The sequence below is a fragment of the Hermetia illucens genome, chromosome 3 (assembly GCF_905115235.1).
Source record: "Hermetia illucens chromosome 3, iHerIll2.2.curated.20191125, whole genome shotgun sequence".
Lineage (NCBI taxonomy): Eukaryota > Metazoa > Arthropoda > Insecta > Diptera > Stratiomyidae > Hermetia > Hermetia illucens.
This window is the reverse complement of record NC_051851.1, coordinates 172,786,930-172,805,790: the sequence shown is the minus strand read 5'-3', so window position 1 is coordinate 172,805,790 and position 18,861 is coordinate 172,786,930. Positions and strand designations below refer to the sequence as shown.

Sequence of the window (18,861 nt, the reverse complement as noted above, 5' to 3'; positions counted from 1 at the left end):
CCGTAACCTATTGGGCCGAATTTTATCCATAACCGGACGGTCATGGTATCGCTCATAGATTTCGTCATTGTGTAGGCTACGGAATCGTCCCTCCTCACATAGGGGGCCAAAAATTCTTCGGAAGATTCTTCTCTCGAACGCGGCCAAGAGTTCGCAGTTCTTCTTGCTAAGAACCCAAGTCTCTGAGGAATACATGGGGACTGACAAGATCATTGTCTTGTACAGTAAAAGCTTTGACCCTATGGTGAGACGTTTCGAGCGGAACAGTTTTTGTAAGCCGAAATAGGCTCTGTTGACTGACAACAACCCTGCGTGGATTTCATCATCGTAGCTGTTATCGGTTGTGATTTTCGACCCTAGATAGGAGAAATTGTCAACGGTCTCAAAGTTGTATTCTCCTATCCTTATTCTTCTTCGTGTTTGTGTTTGACCAGTGCGGTTTGATGTTGTTGGTTGGTTCGTCTTCGGAGCTGACGTTGCCACCATATATTTTGTCTTGCCTTCATTGATGTGCAGCCCAAGTTCTCGCGCCGCCTACTCGATCTGGATGAAGGCAGTTTGTACGCCTCGGGTGGTTCTTCCCATGATGTCGATATCGTCAGCATAGGCCAGTAGTTGAGTGGACTTAAAGAGGATCGTACCTCGTGCATTTACCTAAGCATGACGGATCACTTTCTCGAGGGCCAGGTTAAAGAGGACGCATGATAGGGCATCCCCTTGTCGTAGACCGTTGTTGATGTCGAATGGTCTTGAGAGTGATCCTGCTTCTTTTATCTGGCCTCGCACATTGGTCAGGGTCAGCCTAGTCAGTCTTATCAATTTCGTCGGGATACCGAATTCCCTCATGGCCGTGTACAGTTTTACCCTGGCTACCCTAAGAACGATCTTATTCAAAGTAATGTTTACAAAATGGTTTGAAGCGAAATGTTTACTTTGAGTGATCCACGCATCATTATTCAAAAACAACGTGATCTTAGTAGTTTCAAAATTATTCTGAATATTTTTAAAAATGTTCTGTCATAATAAATATCGCAGAGCTCAGAAATTCAAAAGCGCCTTGTGCTAGTAAATGTGAAAAATTTGACTGCTAAAATCGACTACATATGGATTATCAAACTGTTCAGTTCTGTGAACCAAATTCCGCAACGAAAATCCACTACAATAAGAAAATACAAAGGCTTTATATATTTCCATAAATAAAATCAAAAATGGCAACGTCATCCACGTGCCATTAATAAATTTCCTCAATATTGGCAAAGACGCGAATACAATTGCATTATTCAAATTATTTGATTTACAAATGGAAGTGCTAACGTGCTATCATTTGTTTTTCTCATTAGAATTGTTTCGATAAAAAGATATATTTACATCGACTGCTCATGCTTCTCACGCAAAATTTGCATTAGTTTTCATAGAATAATTATTTAATAATAATCGACGGCGCAACTGTCCAATTTGAACCTAGGCCATGAAGCGTGAAAGAGCACTTTATTTCGAGAACGATATAACACAAAAGAAAACAATGTAGTCGGCATTCTACTCGCAGAGCTGACTTATTTTGTCAAAAGAATGAATTTAGTATATTTTCAAGCTCATTAGTATTTCATTTCACTTTTTTTCATTTTCCTCTCTGATCTGATAATTTTCTAATAATTTCGTTGATTGAGCAGAGTATTTATTACATTGAATGAAATTACATATGGACATTGACGTTCAAATGTAAACACACATTTTTTTATAAGAAAAGAAAAACAAAATGGCGCGCTACAGATGGTTCCTTTAATTTGCGTTGTAGAATGCCCAGCCCTATATAGTCAACTGAAAACAATCAGTCAAGTTTTTCTTTGTTTCCATTTGTAGGCACTTATTTTTTGCGAAGAAAAAAGATAGACACAAAGCGAAAAAAAAAATACAATCTTTCTGTAAACTATTTTTAAAAACAATATTTTCAGTAACAATTGTAGGTATACGTAAAGGTCAATACATTAAAGGATATTTGTGTAAATTTTCAAAGTTAATAGCTTAAGTACTTTTTATGTCACGTTCGACAACGTAAAAAAAAATATATTTTGAAAAAAAACCGCCAATAAAGTCTTCGTTTTTGTAGGGTTAAAAACAATTCATAGTTCATTATCATCAACCTCGCAACAACCGGTATCTGGTCTATGTCTGTCTTAATAAGGAACTCCAGACATCTCGGTAGTCCACTAATTCGATATACCTATAATCTATCTGGCGTCCTGGCCTACACCATCGCTCCATCTCAGGCAGGGTCTGCCTCGTCTTCTTTTTCTACCATGATATTGCCCTGATAGATTTTCTGTCGTGGATCATCCTCTTCCATACGGATTAAGTGACTCGCCCACCCCGACCTATTAAGCCTAGTGACGGTCATAGTATCGCTCATAGATTTTGTCGTTATGAGGGCTACAGAATCGTCCATCCTTACGTAGGGGGCCAAAAACGCGGCCAAAAATTCACAATTTTTCTTGCTAAGAACCCAAATCTCCGAGGAATACATGAAGACTGGCAAGATCATTGTCTTGTACAGTAAGAGCTTTTACCCTATAGTGAGACTACATACCCTCCATCCTCTTCTATTTAGTTTTAGTCCTATGAATTGGGGCTTAACAATATACTTGAAGCCTTCCCTGTTCGCCGTAAGAGGCCACTAAAAAAGTTTAAAATCTATGCACTAACAACCTGCACATTTTGAAACTTTATTGCCACCGAAACGTCAACAACGCCTCGGATGTGAATTGGCCTCATGGCTACCAACATTTGGCTATCGAAAACGCACTTTGATTGGTTTCTGGAATGTGCTCTCGCTCCTCGACAACGGTCCCGAGGGTCCTCGCTTTCTCCAACTCGAGCAAGAATTGCAACGATATAAGCTCGACATTCTAGGCCTAAATGTCCGGATTGCTGAGTGGTTAGAGCGCAAGGCTGTCGTACGGAAAGTCGCGGTTCAAATCTCATTGGTGGAAGTGGAATTTGTATCGTGATTTGACGTCGGATACCAGTCGACTCAGCTGTAAATGAGTACCTGACTCAAATCAGGGTAATGGTCTCGGGCGAGTGCAATGCTGACCACATTGCATCCTACAGGATTCTGTAATCCTGATTAAAGCACTAAATTTAGGAGTTATTTCCTGGATGTGCGTAACAAGGCGCTGACATCGGCGTCGAAAAGGGTCACGTTCTGATGCTCCCTTACGTTCGCTTACGTGTAGCGTACGCCACTTCTCGCAAGGTTGGGGAGCTGCGACCTCTCAAGTTTAACATCGATCGCTTATATGATCCAACTGTCGTTCGACAGTACTGAGTAATACGCCTGAGAATATCGATGAACATTGTACTGCCATCAAAAATACTGTCATAAAATTTGGCCGACTACGGAATCGTTGAAACGGATCGATGAACGTTAAGGTTTGAGGACTCTATTGGTCATTGCGAGCGATGGCGGGCGTGACGCTCTCGAACTCCAATAACTAGCGAAATCGTTGAACTTCTCGTGGAAGTGGAAGATGCCAGAGAACGCATTGATTTGTGAAGTATATACCGCATAACGAAAGAAGTTGCATGTGGTCGCAAATCCCTCGATGGACTTGTGAAGGACTCGACTTCTTATCCATCTGAAGAGGTGGAAAGAACACTTCACCATGGTTCTCAACCGTATCACATTCCGTGAAGTTTCTCCTCCTGGAGATGACATGACTAGTCACCGTTGAATGCGGACACGGATTCCAAGTAAATATCTTTCTCAAAGAGTGGAAGAAGGGATCGTTAAGATTTCAAAGAGGAAGGGGGGAGGGGTATCTACGAGCTTTGTGCCTTGCAAAGATAATAACTAAAATAATCCTGGAATGCATCAAAGAATATATCGAAAACTTGATCGACAGAGAGTAGACTGGTTTCCGCTCCGGATGCTTATGCATTGACCACATCAATACCATATGGATCATTTTTGAATATTGCGCGGAATTTAGATTTTCTTTGCACTTGTTCTTCATCGATTTCGGGAAAGCTTTCGATAGCGTCAACAGGAGTGCATTTGCTGTCCTCTACGCAGGTATGACATACCGGAGAAACTAATAGCCATTATCAGAACGACATATGATGGCGTCACGTGCTGCACCGAGGTAAAATCGCAGGGAATTTTGAGGTCGAAATCGGAATCCGCCATGGTTGCATACTGTTTCCGATATTATTTCTTCTTGTCATCGGTGAAGTTCTTCATGCTGCCTTGTCAGGAGCACGTGGAAGAGGTCAATGGGCTATGATATCTTTCTACAAACACCTTAACTACGCTGATGACATCTGCTTGCTCTTTCACCAGGTCATGGACCTTGACCAAATGGGTCTGGATTTGGAAAGAAAGACAAGTGGAGTTGGACTGAAGATAAACACCAACAAAACCAAAGTTCTCAGTCTGACAGGTCATCGCACTCTCCCTATCTGCAGTAATAAGCAGAACATCGAAAGCGTCGATCAATTTATATATCTAGGAAGCGTAGTTTCTGCAGACAGGGGCACCAAATTAGATATTACCCGGCGCATAACGGCATTAGATCTGTTTTCGCTGGTTTGTTTTAAATTTGAAAATGCAGTTACCGCAACACCAAGATCAAATTGAAACTGTTCTGTGCTGTGTTGCTATATGGAAGTAGCGCATGGAAGGTGAACTCCACCGTTACTGAGGGTTCTGGAGCAGGAGTCTACATCTTGAATAAAAACGAGAAGTGGGCTTTTCCCTTGGGACAATATACATCGGTCTTTCAGGCTGAAGTGTATGCGATCCTAAGGGTGACAACCTGGATGATTGACAAGCGGTTGAAGGGCAGGCCTATCGCAATCTGTAGCAATAGTCAAGCTACATTGAGCATTCCTTTGATCAAATCAAAAATCGTTCATAAATGTAGAAATCGATTGAACTCTGTTTCTAAATTCAATACGGTGGAACTACTCTGGGTACCCGGCCATTGTGGTGCAGGGGTAAATAAAATCCCGAAAATTTTAGCAAAAGAGGGTTCAATTTCCCTCATGCCCGGACTAGAACCAATAATTAAGGTGTCAGTAGCATTAGCTAATGCTGCTATCAAAACTGGGAATAAGCTTCTCATAATGACAGATGGCTGAACCTCGATGCTGCTAATTCCTGTCAGAACCAAACAAACATACTGCAAAGTTTATTCTGTCGAAAAGCAGGAAGACCTGCAGAAGTATTGTGGGCATACTGACTGGCCATAATTCACTAGTTGGGCATATGTTCAAAATAGGAATTATCCAAGATGATATGTGTCCATCCTGTAATGAGGAAGCAGAATCTACGGAACACTTTCTATGTGAGTGTCCCGCCTATGGACGCATCAGGCATCAGAATCAAGTACAATAGACCACTAAGGCCTGAGTGCTCAGAGGCTTTGCCGTTCCCCCGCCTCAAACACACACACACATATCTAACCATTGTTTGGGAAGTTCTAAATTCCGCGCACCATTCCAAAATGATCCGTAGTTGTTGTGATCGATGCAAGAGGATACGGAGTGACAACTAGCCTGCTCTCTGTCGATAAAGCTTTCGAGATGTTCTCTGATATGTTTCAGGATTATTTTAGCAGTTATCTTTGTAACGGCAGGAAGCACGCAGATACCCCTTCAATTGCCAGACTCGAAACGGTTACCCTTTTTGGAATCTTAACGATCCTCCTCTTCTTCCACTGTCTGGGAAAAGTTTCGGATTCCCAAGATTCCTGTACGAGTAGAAGCAGAAGACCTGCAGTAACTGGAGGGGCAGCGATAAATAATTCTACGGGGAGACTGTCAAGCCCAGCGATTTTACTCGGTTTGAGTGCGTTGATTGTCAAAATGATTTCTTTTCTGCTTGGAAGAACAATCCGTATCCGCATGTTACGGTGACTAGCTATTTCATTTACAAGAGAAGGAACCTAATCGGATGTAATAAGGTTCAGAAAACGTTCTTTCCACCTCTTCAGTTGTTCATCATCGTGGATGGGAAATCGACCGTTGATATCCTTTACAAGTCCATCGAAAGGTTTGCAACCATTGCGATCTACGGCGTCTTCCGCTTTCCTGAGCAGTTAAGTCCTGGAGGGTTTTACGTGAGCACCTGCCTTACTACTTAATCCCACGGTCTTCTTAAGACACGGATTGATTTTGTGACAACAATCAGAGCCCCGCTGAGACAAGCAACAACGGTACCAGTCTATACTAAGTGCATGGCGTAGGCATACTGGTGGATGCAAGACATACCTAAATCTCTACCGAATTAAGGAGTACTTCACCCGTGTTGAAACGCAACACAACGCCGAGGCCCGAAGGTCTCTTCTCGCTTGAGCATAACATACAACGGGAGTTCACCCGAAGTATGAGAGTCCAGGAGCTATCCCGGTTCCCATGGTTCCAGTATACCCCTGGTAAAGTTTCGTGGCCAATTATCACTTCAGATGAGTACCCTTGCAGACTCGAGTCTGATCGCCCTGATTAGGCCTTAGGAGCATTCGCCTACTGCATCACGGCCGGCAAACCAAAGTGAGTACAGCGTCTCCTGGTGCCACTACTATGGAGGTTCTCCTCGACCACTTGGTTTTGGTTTGGCCGACAGGGTTGCCGCCCCGCCTTCCTCACCGCCACCTCTGAACGCGGCTTCCCTAAGCAGCGGAATAGCAAATTCTCTCTTGTCACACTATGCTGAACTTCTCGGAATTTCGCTCGGTATCAGAGTTCGAGTGCGTCACGTCCAACACCACTCGCAGCGGTCAGTAGAGCCTTCAACCACTTCCGTTCGTCGATCCGCTTCCACGGCTCCGCAGTCAGCCAAATCTTATGACGCCCCTTCAGGACATGGCCGACGACCTGTGCAGCACCCGAAAAAGGAGCATTTTTAATGGCGCGTTACTCCGTAGATAGCAATACTCCCACTGTCGAGCGACAGCTGGGTCATACTAGCGGTTGATATTGAATTTTGGAGGTCATAGCTCCCCAACCCTGCGAAAAATGGCGGTTGCAACACGCAAGCGAACGTAAGCAACCAATGGGAATCCCTTTCGAGTTCGATGTCAGCACCTCTCTTGTTACGCACATCCAGAAGACAACCCTTAAATCTACTGCTGATTGCCAAGTGATCGATTTGATTGCTCGTACGACGTCGGTCACTTGAAACGCAACTGACCTTATGGGCAGGCTTTGTGCTCGAAGAATGCGCCACCAATGACGAGGCGGTGGAAGCTGCAGAAATCCGCGAACCTCTCACCCTTACCCTTACGGTAGCAAAGACCGTGCTTCTCCATCATATGCCCGAGCAAAGTGTTGTCACATCCCACCTTGACGTTCAAATCACCCATTACGGTCACCATGTCATTTTTAAGAAGCTTTCGCTGAACCACATTTAATTGCTCGTAGAAAGCATCCTTCTCCACTACATCGGAAATCTCCGTTAGTGCATAGCATTGTACAATTGTGATGCTCCTTAACCTGGACCGAAATCTTGTCTGAAGTCTGTCAGAAACCGGTTCCCAGCCGTTTTTATCAGAGTTGAAGAAGGGGGATGTCCCCGTCCCCTCTAAATAACCTTCGAAAGTGGCGCTGATTCCATGATTCTTCCACATTCGTAATGGCCGGCAATCGTATGAGTGAGATCGTTTCTTCTTTCTGCTTACCAAATCACCACCATTTAATGCGTCGCGGGCCAGTGCGCTCCTCACCTTGTTTTATCGGTGTCTTAATTCGCAGGACCGCAATCAATGGCCGATGTTGAGGTGCGATGGTCTCATAGGGAACGGCTTTGCAATCGGTGACGGTGGTAAAATGTCGACGTCTTATGAGAATATAGTCGATTTGCGTTTTACTCTTGTTCCAGATATAAAATATAGGAAGATAAGACAATCGTTTGATGAACCATGTATTCATAAGTACAAGGTCATAGGTGTCCACAAAATCGAATTTACGCTCGCCACCCTCATTACGCATACGCGTAATGAACTCCGAACCCCTTTTCCCCATGGCACCTATTACCGTCTGCCTTTTCACCCACATGACCATTAAGGTCACCGGCAATGATGATGTAGTCGTCAACAGGCATATGATAAGTCTTTACATCGAGAAGTTGCCAGAAGGCATCTATCTCGGCACCAGGTCGACCTGTCTGTAGTGTGTTCGCGGTGAAGAAGTGAATAGTGCGATCTGCTGATATAATGATGAGCTTCATCAGCCGGTCATCAAATCGTTCGACTTCTTTAATGGCATCACGGAAATCCTCTGAGATGGCAATGCCAACACCATGTTGAGTGTGTGGGTTACCAAAATAGACAAGTTTATAGCCATTTTCATCGCGTTCGCGTTCAATGTCGCAGCTTTTGGCATCAGACCATCGGGTTTCTTGCAGAGCGCAGATATCATTGCGAGTTCCTCGGTCTTTCCAGTTAGGGTACCAACATTTAGCGTGCAGACACGTATTTGGTTTGTTCGGACTAACTTGCTTACGTCCTGACACCGTCCATGCCTCAAGAACCCTTGCCCATTTCTCGACAGGACCGGGGCACGTCGTACCGCATCGACTGAGGTGGACGCCCTAGCATTTTTCCGAGGCTTGTGACTCAATCCGACCATCATGTTTGTAACGACATTGTATGCATTTTCTTGGTCGACATGTCGCGGGGCCTGTCACCAAGAGAGATCAGGTAGGATTTAGCATAGTGGAATAACTCCAACTATACCCTATTTATCTTTTTCCCTGATCTCAGCATTTTATTTTTGTTTTACTGAGGATAGGACGTTGTCTCAAATCCTTCTCCTTTACCTGAGCTTGGGACCAGCATACTATGTTAATAGCATGGCGGAGTTTGTTCATCATTCCACTCATCAATCATCAATTGAAGTGTTAAAAGAATTTGAAGTTGTTTCTACAAATTTTGTGAAAAAAGGTGAACATGAGATGCAATTCCACAGAATGTACCACATTCTATGGACATTTTACGATTCAAAAATCGACTTCCAACAGATACTTTCAAATTCCATGGGAGAAACGCCAATTGGTGCCTACTACCCACTTCATTGCTGCCTTCACTCTGTCAGCTGTTCCAACAGCATTTGTAAACAAGAAACAATGTCAAACGGCGTGAAATCAATGCACTCACCCACGACGAGTGGGTACTTGGGGGAGAGAACGGAGCTGACACATTACAGAGTCGTGCCTGGTGCCGTGGGCAGGTTGTGTTTGGTTGCGCTGTATTCCGTGGGTTATCTGGTGTGGCAATCAATTGTTTTTCATTCACTTTTTGACGTAAATTCAATTGCAAACAGGCAGGGGGAAATCGAATAGGAATCGTTCTGCTAAGGACACGCTGTGAACTACTCAATGAATTTGTGGAATAATACATTTGGGTTGTTACTGTAGCGATTCGGGAGCTATAAAACGGAATTTCACTGTGCGCGGATCATCAAATAGTCGGCGGACTATTATGTCGAGTGCCCAAGCTGCTCTCTTCGATTGTACTTGGGAGATTTCGATGACTTGGACTGTAAACATTAAGTTCGAGGTAAATTTATGTTAATGTTTTCAGTGGGGCTTTGCATAAGTTGATATCGCTTTGTGATGATATAAAAGAACATGTTATAAATCAGCAAATTAACTACCAATTTATTGCGTTACAACAGCCCAGAATACGAAAAAATCAAAGCGAAACTAGTTGCCATCAAGGTCGTTCCGCGTGCAAGTCTTCACTCCTTAGCTCGTCTAACAATAATTAACACATTTATTGCTCATGAGATCACATTAGCATGCACAAAAGACGCTCATTAGAATCCAACTACTAATTGCGGGAATTCACATGAAGTTTATTCAACGGGGTGCATCCGCCTTTATCTCACGCCATCAGATCTAAGGAAATTTTATTGTGTGCATGCGAACAAACCACGTAAAATGAAGCCAAGCCGTGCTAAGAATGGCTACAGTTCTCGCTGCAATTCACCCAACCAAAATAATTCACTTAATCAAGCTTCGAAAATGCAGCAGGTAATGAACGTTGCGAAGTGATTCACATCGCAAATACCATTTTGATCTTGAAAGGCTTGGGGTTGTCTGCAAGTTATTACCGCAATTAAATGAATGTTTGCAGTCGCATTATCTGCTTTGTACGTCATATTATCGCTGAGATTTTTCCAAGCCTATACAGACACAGTGTGAAGCCGTGTTTTCGTAGCAATTCAACGTGTTAAAGTAAAAAAATGCACTATCATCACTTTGTTTGTTCGAGATAACAACAGTGTTATCGTTACGATTTGTACAGATTGTAATCGCGGATGTTCTACTAAAACAAGTATGTATACTCCCGCGATGATTTGATTATTTCTATGAAGTAAACTAAAGTCGAGGAAATAGAAATTCCCCACTAAGAACGATTTGCGGGAGTAATTCAGTTGGATTTAATTAGAATCTCAAGATCAGTGTGAAGTGGTTTACTCTCCAGGATCCAGAAGCTGTTCTATGAAACATGTTTGCAGAAAAATCAAGTAAGAATACTTCATGGATCCATTAAGTTCTCGTTTTTATAGAATAGAGATACGATGGGGGTTGCGCTTGTGAATAATTGATAGCGAACTGATCAATAATGTGTGATATGATATATTGAAAATATCTTAGATAAAAATCTACAGGAAACATGACTAATAAATCGAGTGGAAATGTTATTTTACGTTTTCTTTAAGAATGTGCAATAAACTTTCCAGTTTTATTCAGTTTTAATGCTTCGATTACGTCGAGGATCCAATTGGATCAGGGCCTTGAAGTGTATTAGAGCAGTTCATTATTAGAGAGATTATTACCCTGATTTGAGCCAGGTACTCATTCACAGCTGAGTCGAATGGTATCCAACTATGTTACTTAAGATAGCGTTCCAATTTTTCTTTTACGTTTACCCGAGTCGGCGGACGTGAATCAATTTTTTTGTTGTTGACACAAAAACCTGTCATTTCATTCGCCCCAGCCTCATGTCAGCCCGTCAGCTGTTCCTGCGGTCACTGAATGCAGCGGCGGAGGCGAATTCATGTTAGCGCCTAGGTTCGCGCCTCCGATATGCCGCTACATCACTCCGCCCTCAACTGAAAGCGCGCGGGTTCAACGAAACAAACTATTCGCGTGATCCCACCAATGGGAGTCACCGGCCGCCGGCTCGTCCTTAGCCTCGACAAAGACACATACTTGCGTCCGCCTCGGACGGTCGAGTTAAAACGAGTCCTCGCCTCGTTCCAGAACTTTAGAAGGGCCCTCGTAAGTAGGTTGCAGCGGCTTCCGAGGGACGTCCACCCTGATGAGGACCTGGTCACACGTCTCTAGACCCCTGGGAGTGTCGACCTCCAACGTCGCGTGTCTGGACGTTGGAGTTGGGTAAAGAGACTTAGCATTCCCGAGTCGTTCAACCCTGCTCTGGTGTACAGAAAAGGAGCGGCGGGAAGGCATAGATTCTCTTCGTAAACCATCTCCGCTGGGCTGGCCGCGAACTCCTCTCGGTAGGCTGTACGGAGGACGAAAGGCAAAGACCGCGACCATGACGGATTGTTGCGGGTCATTAGAGCAGCCTTCAGGGTCCGGTACTAACGTTCCAGCATACCATTGGACTGTGGATGGTATGCAGTAGTCCTATACCATTTAGGGCTAAGGAGCTTTACTAACTCCGCGAAAAGAGTAGATTCGAATTGCATTCCCTGGCCTGTGATGATGACGACTGGAACACCAAAGCGTGGAATTCATTCTCGACAGAGGGCAGTAATGTCAAACAGAGGTATCGCTTCAGGCCACCGCATAAACATGTCGTTGATTGTGAGGCAATACTTGAATCCGTGCGAATCTCACAAAGTTCCGATGATGTCGAGATGGATGGTGTGAAAGCGTTTGGTTGACCGAGGAAACACACCTACTTCTTTTCGAACGTGCTCGTTGATCTTGCACTTCTGGCACGCGATGCACTGTCTGGCACAAGAATTTGGAATTTGGACGACGAGAAATATTTTTCGGTGACTAATCGGTTCGTCGTCCTCATGCCTGGGTGCGCAAGATCGTGAATCGCGTGAAATACTTCCCTGCGAAAATCGGCCGGGATGAATGGCCTGGATCTCTTATTTGAGGTCTCGCAGAGTAAGTAAGAGTTTGAGCCGGAAATAGAAAACTCCTTGAATTTATATTTGGAATTTACCTTCAGGCTCTGAAGCTCTGCGTCGTCTTTTTGTGCCTCGGCAATTGTCGTATAATCGGCCGAGGCGGGGACTGTGACCTCCAAAATTCGACAAAAGCGTCTGCAACAACATTGTCTTTACCATACACATGTTGGCTATCAGAAGTAAATTGGCTGATACAGGGTGCGGCAGCATAACTTCCTTTTTTCAAAACTCAATAAAAACGATTGTATGCATCGGAAAATATTTATTTATTTTTTATAATGTAGGTTTTAGGTTTTATTTACATTGTTTTGAAGATCAAATCTGTTAGGTGACGTCCCCCATTCTCTATACATTGCGTAAACCAATTTCTGGCGTTTGTCATAACTCTTGTTAGCATAGCAGGTGTTATGTTGGCAATTTCTTCTTGGATGTTGGTCTTCAAATCTTGTAGAGTTCTTAGACGGTTCACATAAACACGGGATTTCAAAAAACCCCATAGAAAAAAATCATAAGGGGACAGATCGGGAGAGCGTGCCGGCCATTCCAAATCGCCTCTAATTGAGATAAGGTGCTCTGGAAAGTGTTCCCTCAAAACAGCCATCGATGCTCTTGAAGTGTGTGCTGTTGCCCCGTCTTGTTGGAACAAAGTGTCCCCCAAATCCAAATTTTCTAGCCGTGGGAAAAAAAAATTCTGTAGCATGTTTACATACCGGTCCGAATTCACTGTCACTGTAACCTCATTTTTCTCAAAAAACCAGGGACCAATAATTCCAGCTGAGGAAATTGCACACCACACTGTGGCTTTGGGTGAATGCAAAGGCTTTTGATGCAATTCTCGAGGGTTGGTGTCAGTCCAGTAGCGCATGTTTTGTTTGTTAACCGACCCACACAAATGAAAATGGGCTTCATCGCTAAAAAAACAATAGCACCCTCGGGAACGACATCAAGAAGAAGCTCACACGCGTTCATCCGAGAATTGAAGTCACGTTCTGAAAGTTCCTGCACTATCGCCATCTTATAGGGATGAAAATGAAAATCATCACGAAGAATTCTTCTGACAGAACGATCGGATAGTCCAAGGGCAGATGCGTGTTTGCGCGCAGAACGTCGTGGCGATCGCAACATTGACGCTCTCACTGCTTCAATGTTCTCAGGTGATCTAACGGGCCGAGGGACTCCAGTTCTTCCTTTTGTCGCACTTGCAGTTTGTCTGAATGTAGTGACCCATGTAACAATTGATTTGCGGTCTGGGACGGGAGCCAACGGGGCTAAATTAAAGCGATTCCGAAATGCACGCTGTGTTGCAATAACCGAACATCCGCTTGAAAAGTAAACCTCAACGGCAAAGCCACGCTCCTCACTATTCCAACGCATGATGGCGACTGAACCGTGTCGGGACAAAACTTTACAGTATCCCCTCTTGAACGAGACCACTAGCGCTCCGCTATGACATCAACTAACTGAGTGGCGCGCATTTTAAAAAAGGAAGTTATGTTGCCGCACCCTGTACAACGCGGAAAAATGTCAGAGATTTGAAACCGTAAAGTGACGGTGGGGCACTCTCCATGTACTCTTCCCATATAGCAATACAGAAGCAACACTAGTACAGAGCTGAGAAAGGTCTCAGATTCTTAACGCATCACCCTGACCATCACTCGCAGCGGTCAATAACGTCTTCAATCCCTTCCGGAGCGATACTCAGTGTGTCTGCCGTCCGATCAGCAAAGTAACTTTCCCACTGTCGGGCGCCAGCTGCATCATACAAGCGGTCGATGATCGATGAAGTTGGGGGGTCGCAGCTCTGCACTCCTGCGTGTAGTGGCGAATACTACAAACAAGCGAAGATAAGCGACCACTAGATGGTGAGCCACTTTGAGGCCGATGTCAGCGCCTCTCATAAAAACATCCAGGAGGTAATTGCTAAACCTAGGACTATGTTGCACCGTGACTGCTATTATCAGAACAGGGAAGCAGAGTCCAACCGGCTCAGATCTTCAAAAGCAGCCCGTAGCATTCATGAAGGAATCTCTCTGAGGTCCCTAAATAATAGTTTACCGATTGTCCGTAGTCTGACTCTAGCTAGAGCTGGGCAATGGCAGGGGAAGTACCTGAGAGTTTCCCCTTTTTCTCTCCAGCTTCGGCAATTCCAATTGTAGGGTATGCCGAGCCTGGCGGCATGGTAAGTGGTAAGCCTGTGCCAAGTCAAGGAGGATTTGGCCCGTTTATAACATAGCCCGATCACGAGAGCTCCCAAGCGGTTTCATAGGAGATCATGCCGCCAGGCTCGCGGCTGCTAAGCAGTGTCAGCAGATTCCGCTCCTGACATCACCAGCGAGACACCGACTGTACCCGCCGAAGAACTGCCAAGAATAGAGCCCCGCCTGGCTAATTCGTCAGCCCGCTCATTCTGCTCAATGTTCCTATGCCCGAGAACCCATAGGAGGGTGGCCATGAGCGTGCCGCCCAGACTGTCCCGCTCGTTTCTGTGCTGCTCTACCAGCCAAGAAAATGTCATCGCTGAGTACAAGGCCTTCATTAACGCTTGGCTGTCGGTTAGAATGGCTATGTTACCCTTAATATTGCCAAGTCATGGGCATACGTCACTACCTTCACCTCGCTGCTGTCCAATATTCGTAAAATTTCATCCATCACTATTAACCAGAGCACCGGAGAAATGGCGCCACCCTGGGGCGTGCCTCTGTTCACAGCTCTAGTCAAGTGGTTGCCTCTCAGATCCGACTCGATTATCCTGGTACTTAGTGGATATAATCCAATATGTACGATACTCCTCCAATCCAATACTGGTCAAAGATTCCTTGATGGCGTTGGTACTAACGTTGTTGAATGCTCCCTCTATATCCAAGCAGCTATGGTATACTGCTTGTACTGCAATGGGCGCTCAACCGTGCTAATTACCTCATGGAGAGCGGTGTCTGTGGATTTGCCTTTGAGGTAGGCAAGCGTTCTAGGAGGGTCTCCAACATGAAAGAGGTGAGGCTAATTGGTCGAAAGTCCTTCGCGGACTCATGGCCGCGCCTGCTCGCTTTCGGTATGAAAACCACTCGTGCGCGTCTCCAGAACTGTAGTACGTATCCTAAAGAGATACAGCTCCGCTAAATCTCAACAACCCATTGTAGCGTGACTGGCATTATGCCATCTGGGCCCGGAGATTTATTTGCGGAGAAGCTGTTTATAGCCCAGCCGATCTTATCCTCGATAATTACCAATTTGATAGTCTCGCACGGCTACGGTGGCCGAAAATCCTTCAAGCAAGGCTCGGACTCACAACCCTCCTCGCTGGCGAGAAAGTGCGTCTGAACTAACACCTTCAAGGTTCGCCACTTTTTTAAAAAAGGATGGGCTCTTATCTGAGTGAAATTATGCGGTGTTTCCAACGATTAATTATTTGAAATAATAAAAACTTGTTGTTTCTTTTTCGTTGGTGTGAATATTTATTCTTGCAAATACCGATATTTCGGGAACCACTTGTTCCCTTCATCAGTGGGAACAAGAGGTTCCCGAAATATCGGTATTTGCAAGAATAAATATTAACACTAACGAAAAATAAACAACAAGTTTTTATTATTTCAAATGGGCTCTTATGTTTCTTGGACAGGATCCTACTGAGCCTCGCGGATTCGCAGGTCTGTTCTGACAATAGTCCAACCAACTCATCGACTTGTACTTCTTCAGGGGGTCCTTGTACAATAATAATAATCGTTGGCGCAACAATCCTTATTGGATCAGGGCCTTGAAGTATGTTAGAGCACTTCATTCAAGTCCGTAACGGTACATTACAGGATTACAGTACCCAGTAGGAGGCTATGTGGTCAGCATTGCGCTCGCCCGAGATTATTACCCTGGTTTGACTCAGGTACTCATTCACAGCTGAGTCGACTGGTATCCGACGTCTAATCACGATACAAATTCCACTGCGACTAGCGAGATTTGAACTGCGACCTTCCGTACGACAGCCTTGTGCTATCCGGACACTCCTCATATGGCTGCCAATATTTATGCCTGTAGCAGATGCTGAAGCTTCCTGAGACCGTTGAAATCTTCATTCCATCACGGGTGCAGTGTCACGAGACTTTAAAGGCGGTATCGAATGCCTTTTTCAGAGCCCCGACCTCTGAATCCAGTTCGTCTGTAGTGCCAACCTTGCCAATTTGCGCACCAGAGAGTTTGTTCTTAATTACTTGGCCAAACTTTCTCTAGTCGATCCTCCTGGGGCCTCTAGAGATCTAGACTGAAAAGTATCCAACTGTGATCTAAGAAGGATGTCTGGTCAGACACTCTCCAGTTCTCCATCATATGATTCTCATTGTCGGTTAGTCGAGTGATATCAAGGACCTCCTCCCAACCGTCACAGTTCCTTAAGCAGGAAGGTTGGTGTACTGCCACTGTTACACACCGATAGGTATGTAATAATTGTAAAATCACAGGATGACTCGCATCTCCCGTTGATTTCCGAGCCTTCTTTCTTGCTATGATGCTCTTCAAATGCTGTACTTCTTCTGGCGGAGTTGATCGGTCGTGAACCATGTAAGCCGAGGAAATATGCACGTTCTCTGATCCCGTCTGCTCTACGACTAGGTCGCTGGAACTCAGATCCGGACACAGAAAAGCCTGCAGACTCTTCTTCGCGAAGATACAGGTTCTAGGTCTGTCCTAATCAGCGTTTCCTATACTGTGTACTAAATTAAAATATTTGCTTTGAAGTCCTTTGATGGTTCGGTCCCCTTCAACCAAAGTATCCTGTATTAGTGCGATGTCGATGCCTGCCTCTAGGAGGAAGACAAGCAGATAAGCTGAGGCACACTTCGAGTGCTGCAGATTTATCTGCGTTCTGCTTACGTGGGGGGTTCGTCAGTCCCCGTCGGACTGTCGATCCTCATCTCCTCCAACAGCTCGTTGGCGGCGTCGATTGGATCCAGGGCGTCGTACGGCTTTGTAGAGCGGAACACTTTCACCTTTTCGTTCCTGACTCCGAACCACACTTTATAGTTGACCTTTTTCAGTGCCTCCAGGTACTCCGTTTATACGGAGCAGAAAATCTTGGCTCTATGTTTGGGGTTCCCTTATCCCCCCTTATCCTTGATAAGGACCCAGTCGTCCATGGGAATGCTGGGGATTTTAAGGCTCAGGATTTGGACGAGCGTGTACTTATTCATGCGGATCTTCGGCAACCAAATGCGAGCGACCGGTCTGGACTAGGAATCTTGTAGGGGATAACTTTCAGCTTTACGCCCTCCCAGGCGTCGGTAATGTTAGCGAAGCACGAACCGAGAAAGTGCCTGGAGAAGTAAGTAGCTTCTGTCAAAGCCTGCTTAAAAAGTCTTCCCGCAACCGGGAATGTAGCTATACATTTTCTCATGGTCTGAATCATGCATGCATTAAAATACATTTTGCTGTGATGCAAGATTTTGTATTTCACTTTCAGCCCATCGTAGGTTGTTTGTCCCTTGGTCCAGTTGGGTGGAAAGAGGGAACGTGATCTTTTTAAGGTTTTGTGTAAAACAAATCCTTATTAAAATCGGTTTACTGTCTGCCGGTCCGTCACGCGCATTTTCCTTGGAGACGGTTGTAGCGATTCACACCAAATTTGGTGAAAAGGTGGGAACTGTGAACGTTCACGCATACAGTGTCACATAATTCTACATCGAATTTAAGCGGGGCAATCATCAAATATAGCGATGTGGGGTATTAAATGAAAGGTCTCGGTTATTACTTCCCGAATTTGGTCTTAGTTATGATATTTGATAAGAAGATGGGGAGTGCGGGGAGCGAAAGTGATCATTTTCTCACCATTCTCAGAAACTACCCAACCGAAAAATCTAAAAAAAAATCAAGAGGCTACCACTACATCGTGCTTAGGCTTCGAAATACCCTCCATACCAATATCTGTTCAAATGAAGTTAATAATGGAATATTACTATAATTTCTAGTAATAGGCTGCAAAACCTCCCTTAAGCATCAACGTATGCTATAACATAGAGCATGATTTTACCAAGTTTGGTGGAAATCGCACCATTACTAACAAAGGTAAAATAGGTCAAAGTTGTCGCTTCTTTGCAAATTCAAGACTTTGAATATCAGCAAACGGAGGCCAAATACTAATGACGTTCCACAACAGGGCCCCAAATACGAATCGTTAAGAAATACCTGCCATGCTCTTCCGTCAAGAGATAACTTTTGATTCACCGAGCTAAGTATACTGTCCTCTGTCTTCTGTTCTGTGTCCTCTCTCCTTTGCCCTACCTCCTATGTCTTCTGTCCACTATCCGCTGTCCTCTATAATAGATGTGGCTATTATAGCAAGTATCCGGATAGCTTTTGAAAAATGGTATAGATGGTCCGCGACAAACGGCAGTATGTACTTATTACGAAACCTTCAGATAAAGTGAATAATCAAGTGTCATAGGGTAATAGATTTTCGCGTGATGCTTGCGAAAAAATTAACATACAATTCTATAAAGGACTAATGGATCGGCTTGTCAAAAGGATTGCCTACGCTCGTCCACATTTGCACACGCCAAAGATCGGTTTGTCCACTGGCACTAGTTCACAAAGTGACATCGGTTCATCAGTTTTTAATAAAAAAGCTTACCATTTGTCACCACCCGGTCGATTACTTTTGATTACCAAGGCTGAAATTGAAGCTAAAAAGTGATGATATTTCGACATTTC

General features: G+C 44.5%; 1 protein-coding gene across 3 annotated transcripts in view; it reads left to right on the top strand.

Annotated features, from left to right (window-relative positions):
* LOC119651080 overlaps window positions 1–18,861 on the top strand; it is a 42,832-nt gene that overhangs the window by 19,525 nt on the left and 4,446 nt on the right. The window contains exons 1-3 of one of the 3 annotated variants that reach the window (XM_038054421.1): window positions 9,162–9,262; window positions 9,319–9,554; window positions 9,673–10,527. The exons of 1 other annotated variant lie outside the window; for it this stretch is intronic. In XM_038054421.1, the coding sequence (XP_037910349.1) occupies window positions 10,509–10,527 (19 nt within the window). In that variant the 5' untranslated portion in view covers window positions 9,162–9,262; window positions 9,319–9,554; window positions 9,673–10,508. Of the gene's footprint in view, window positions 1–9,152; window positions 9,555–9,672; window positions 10,528–18,861 lie in introns of those variants that run through there. One more of the 3 variants, XM_038054422.1, reaches the window with a different exon arrangement.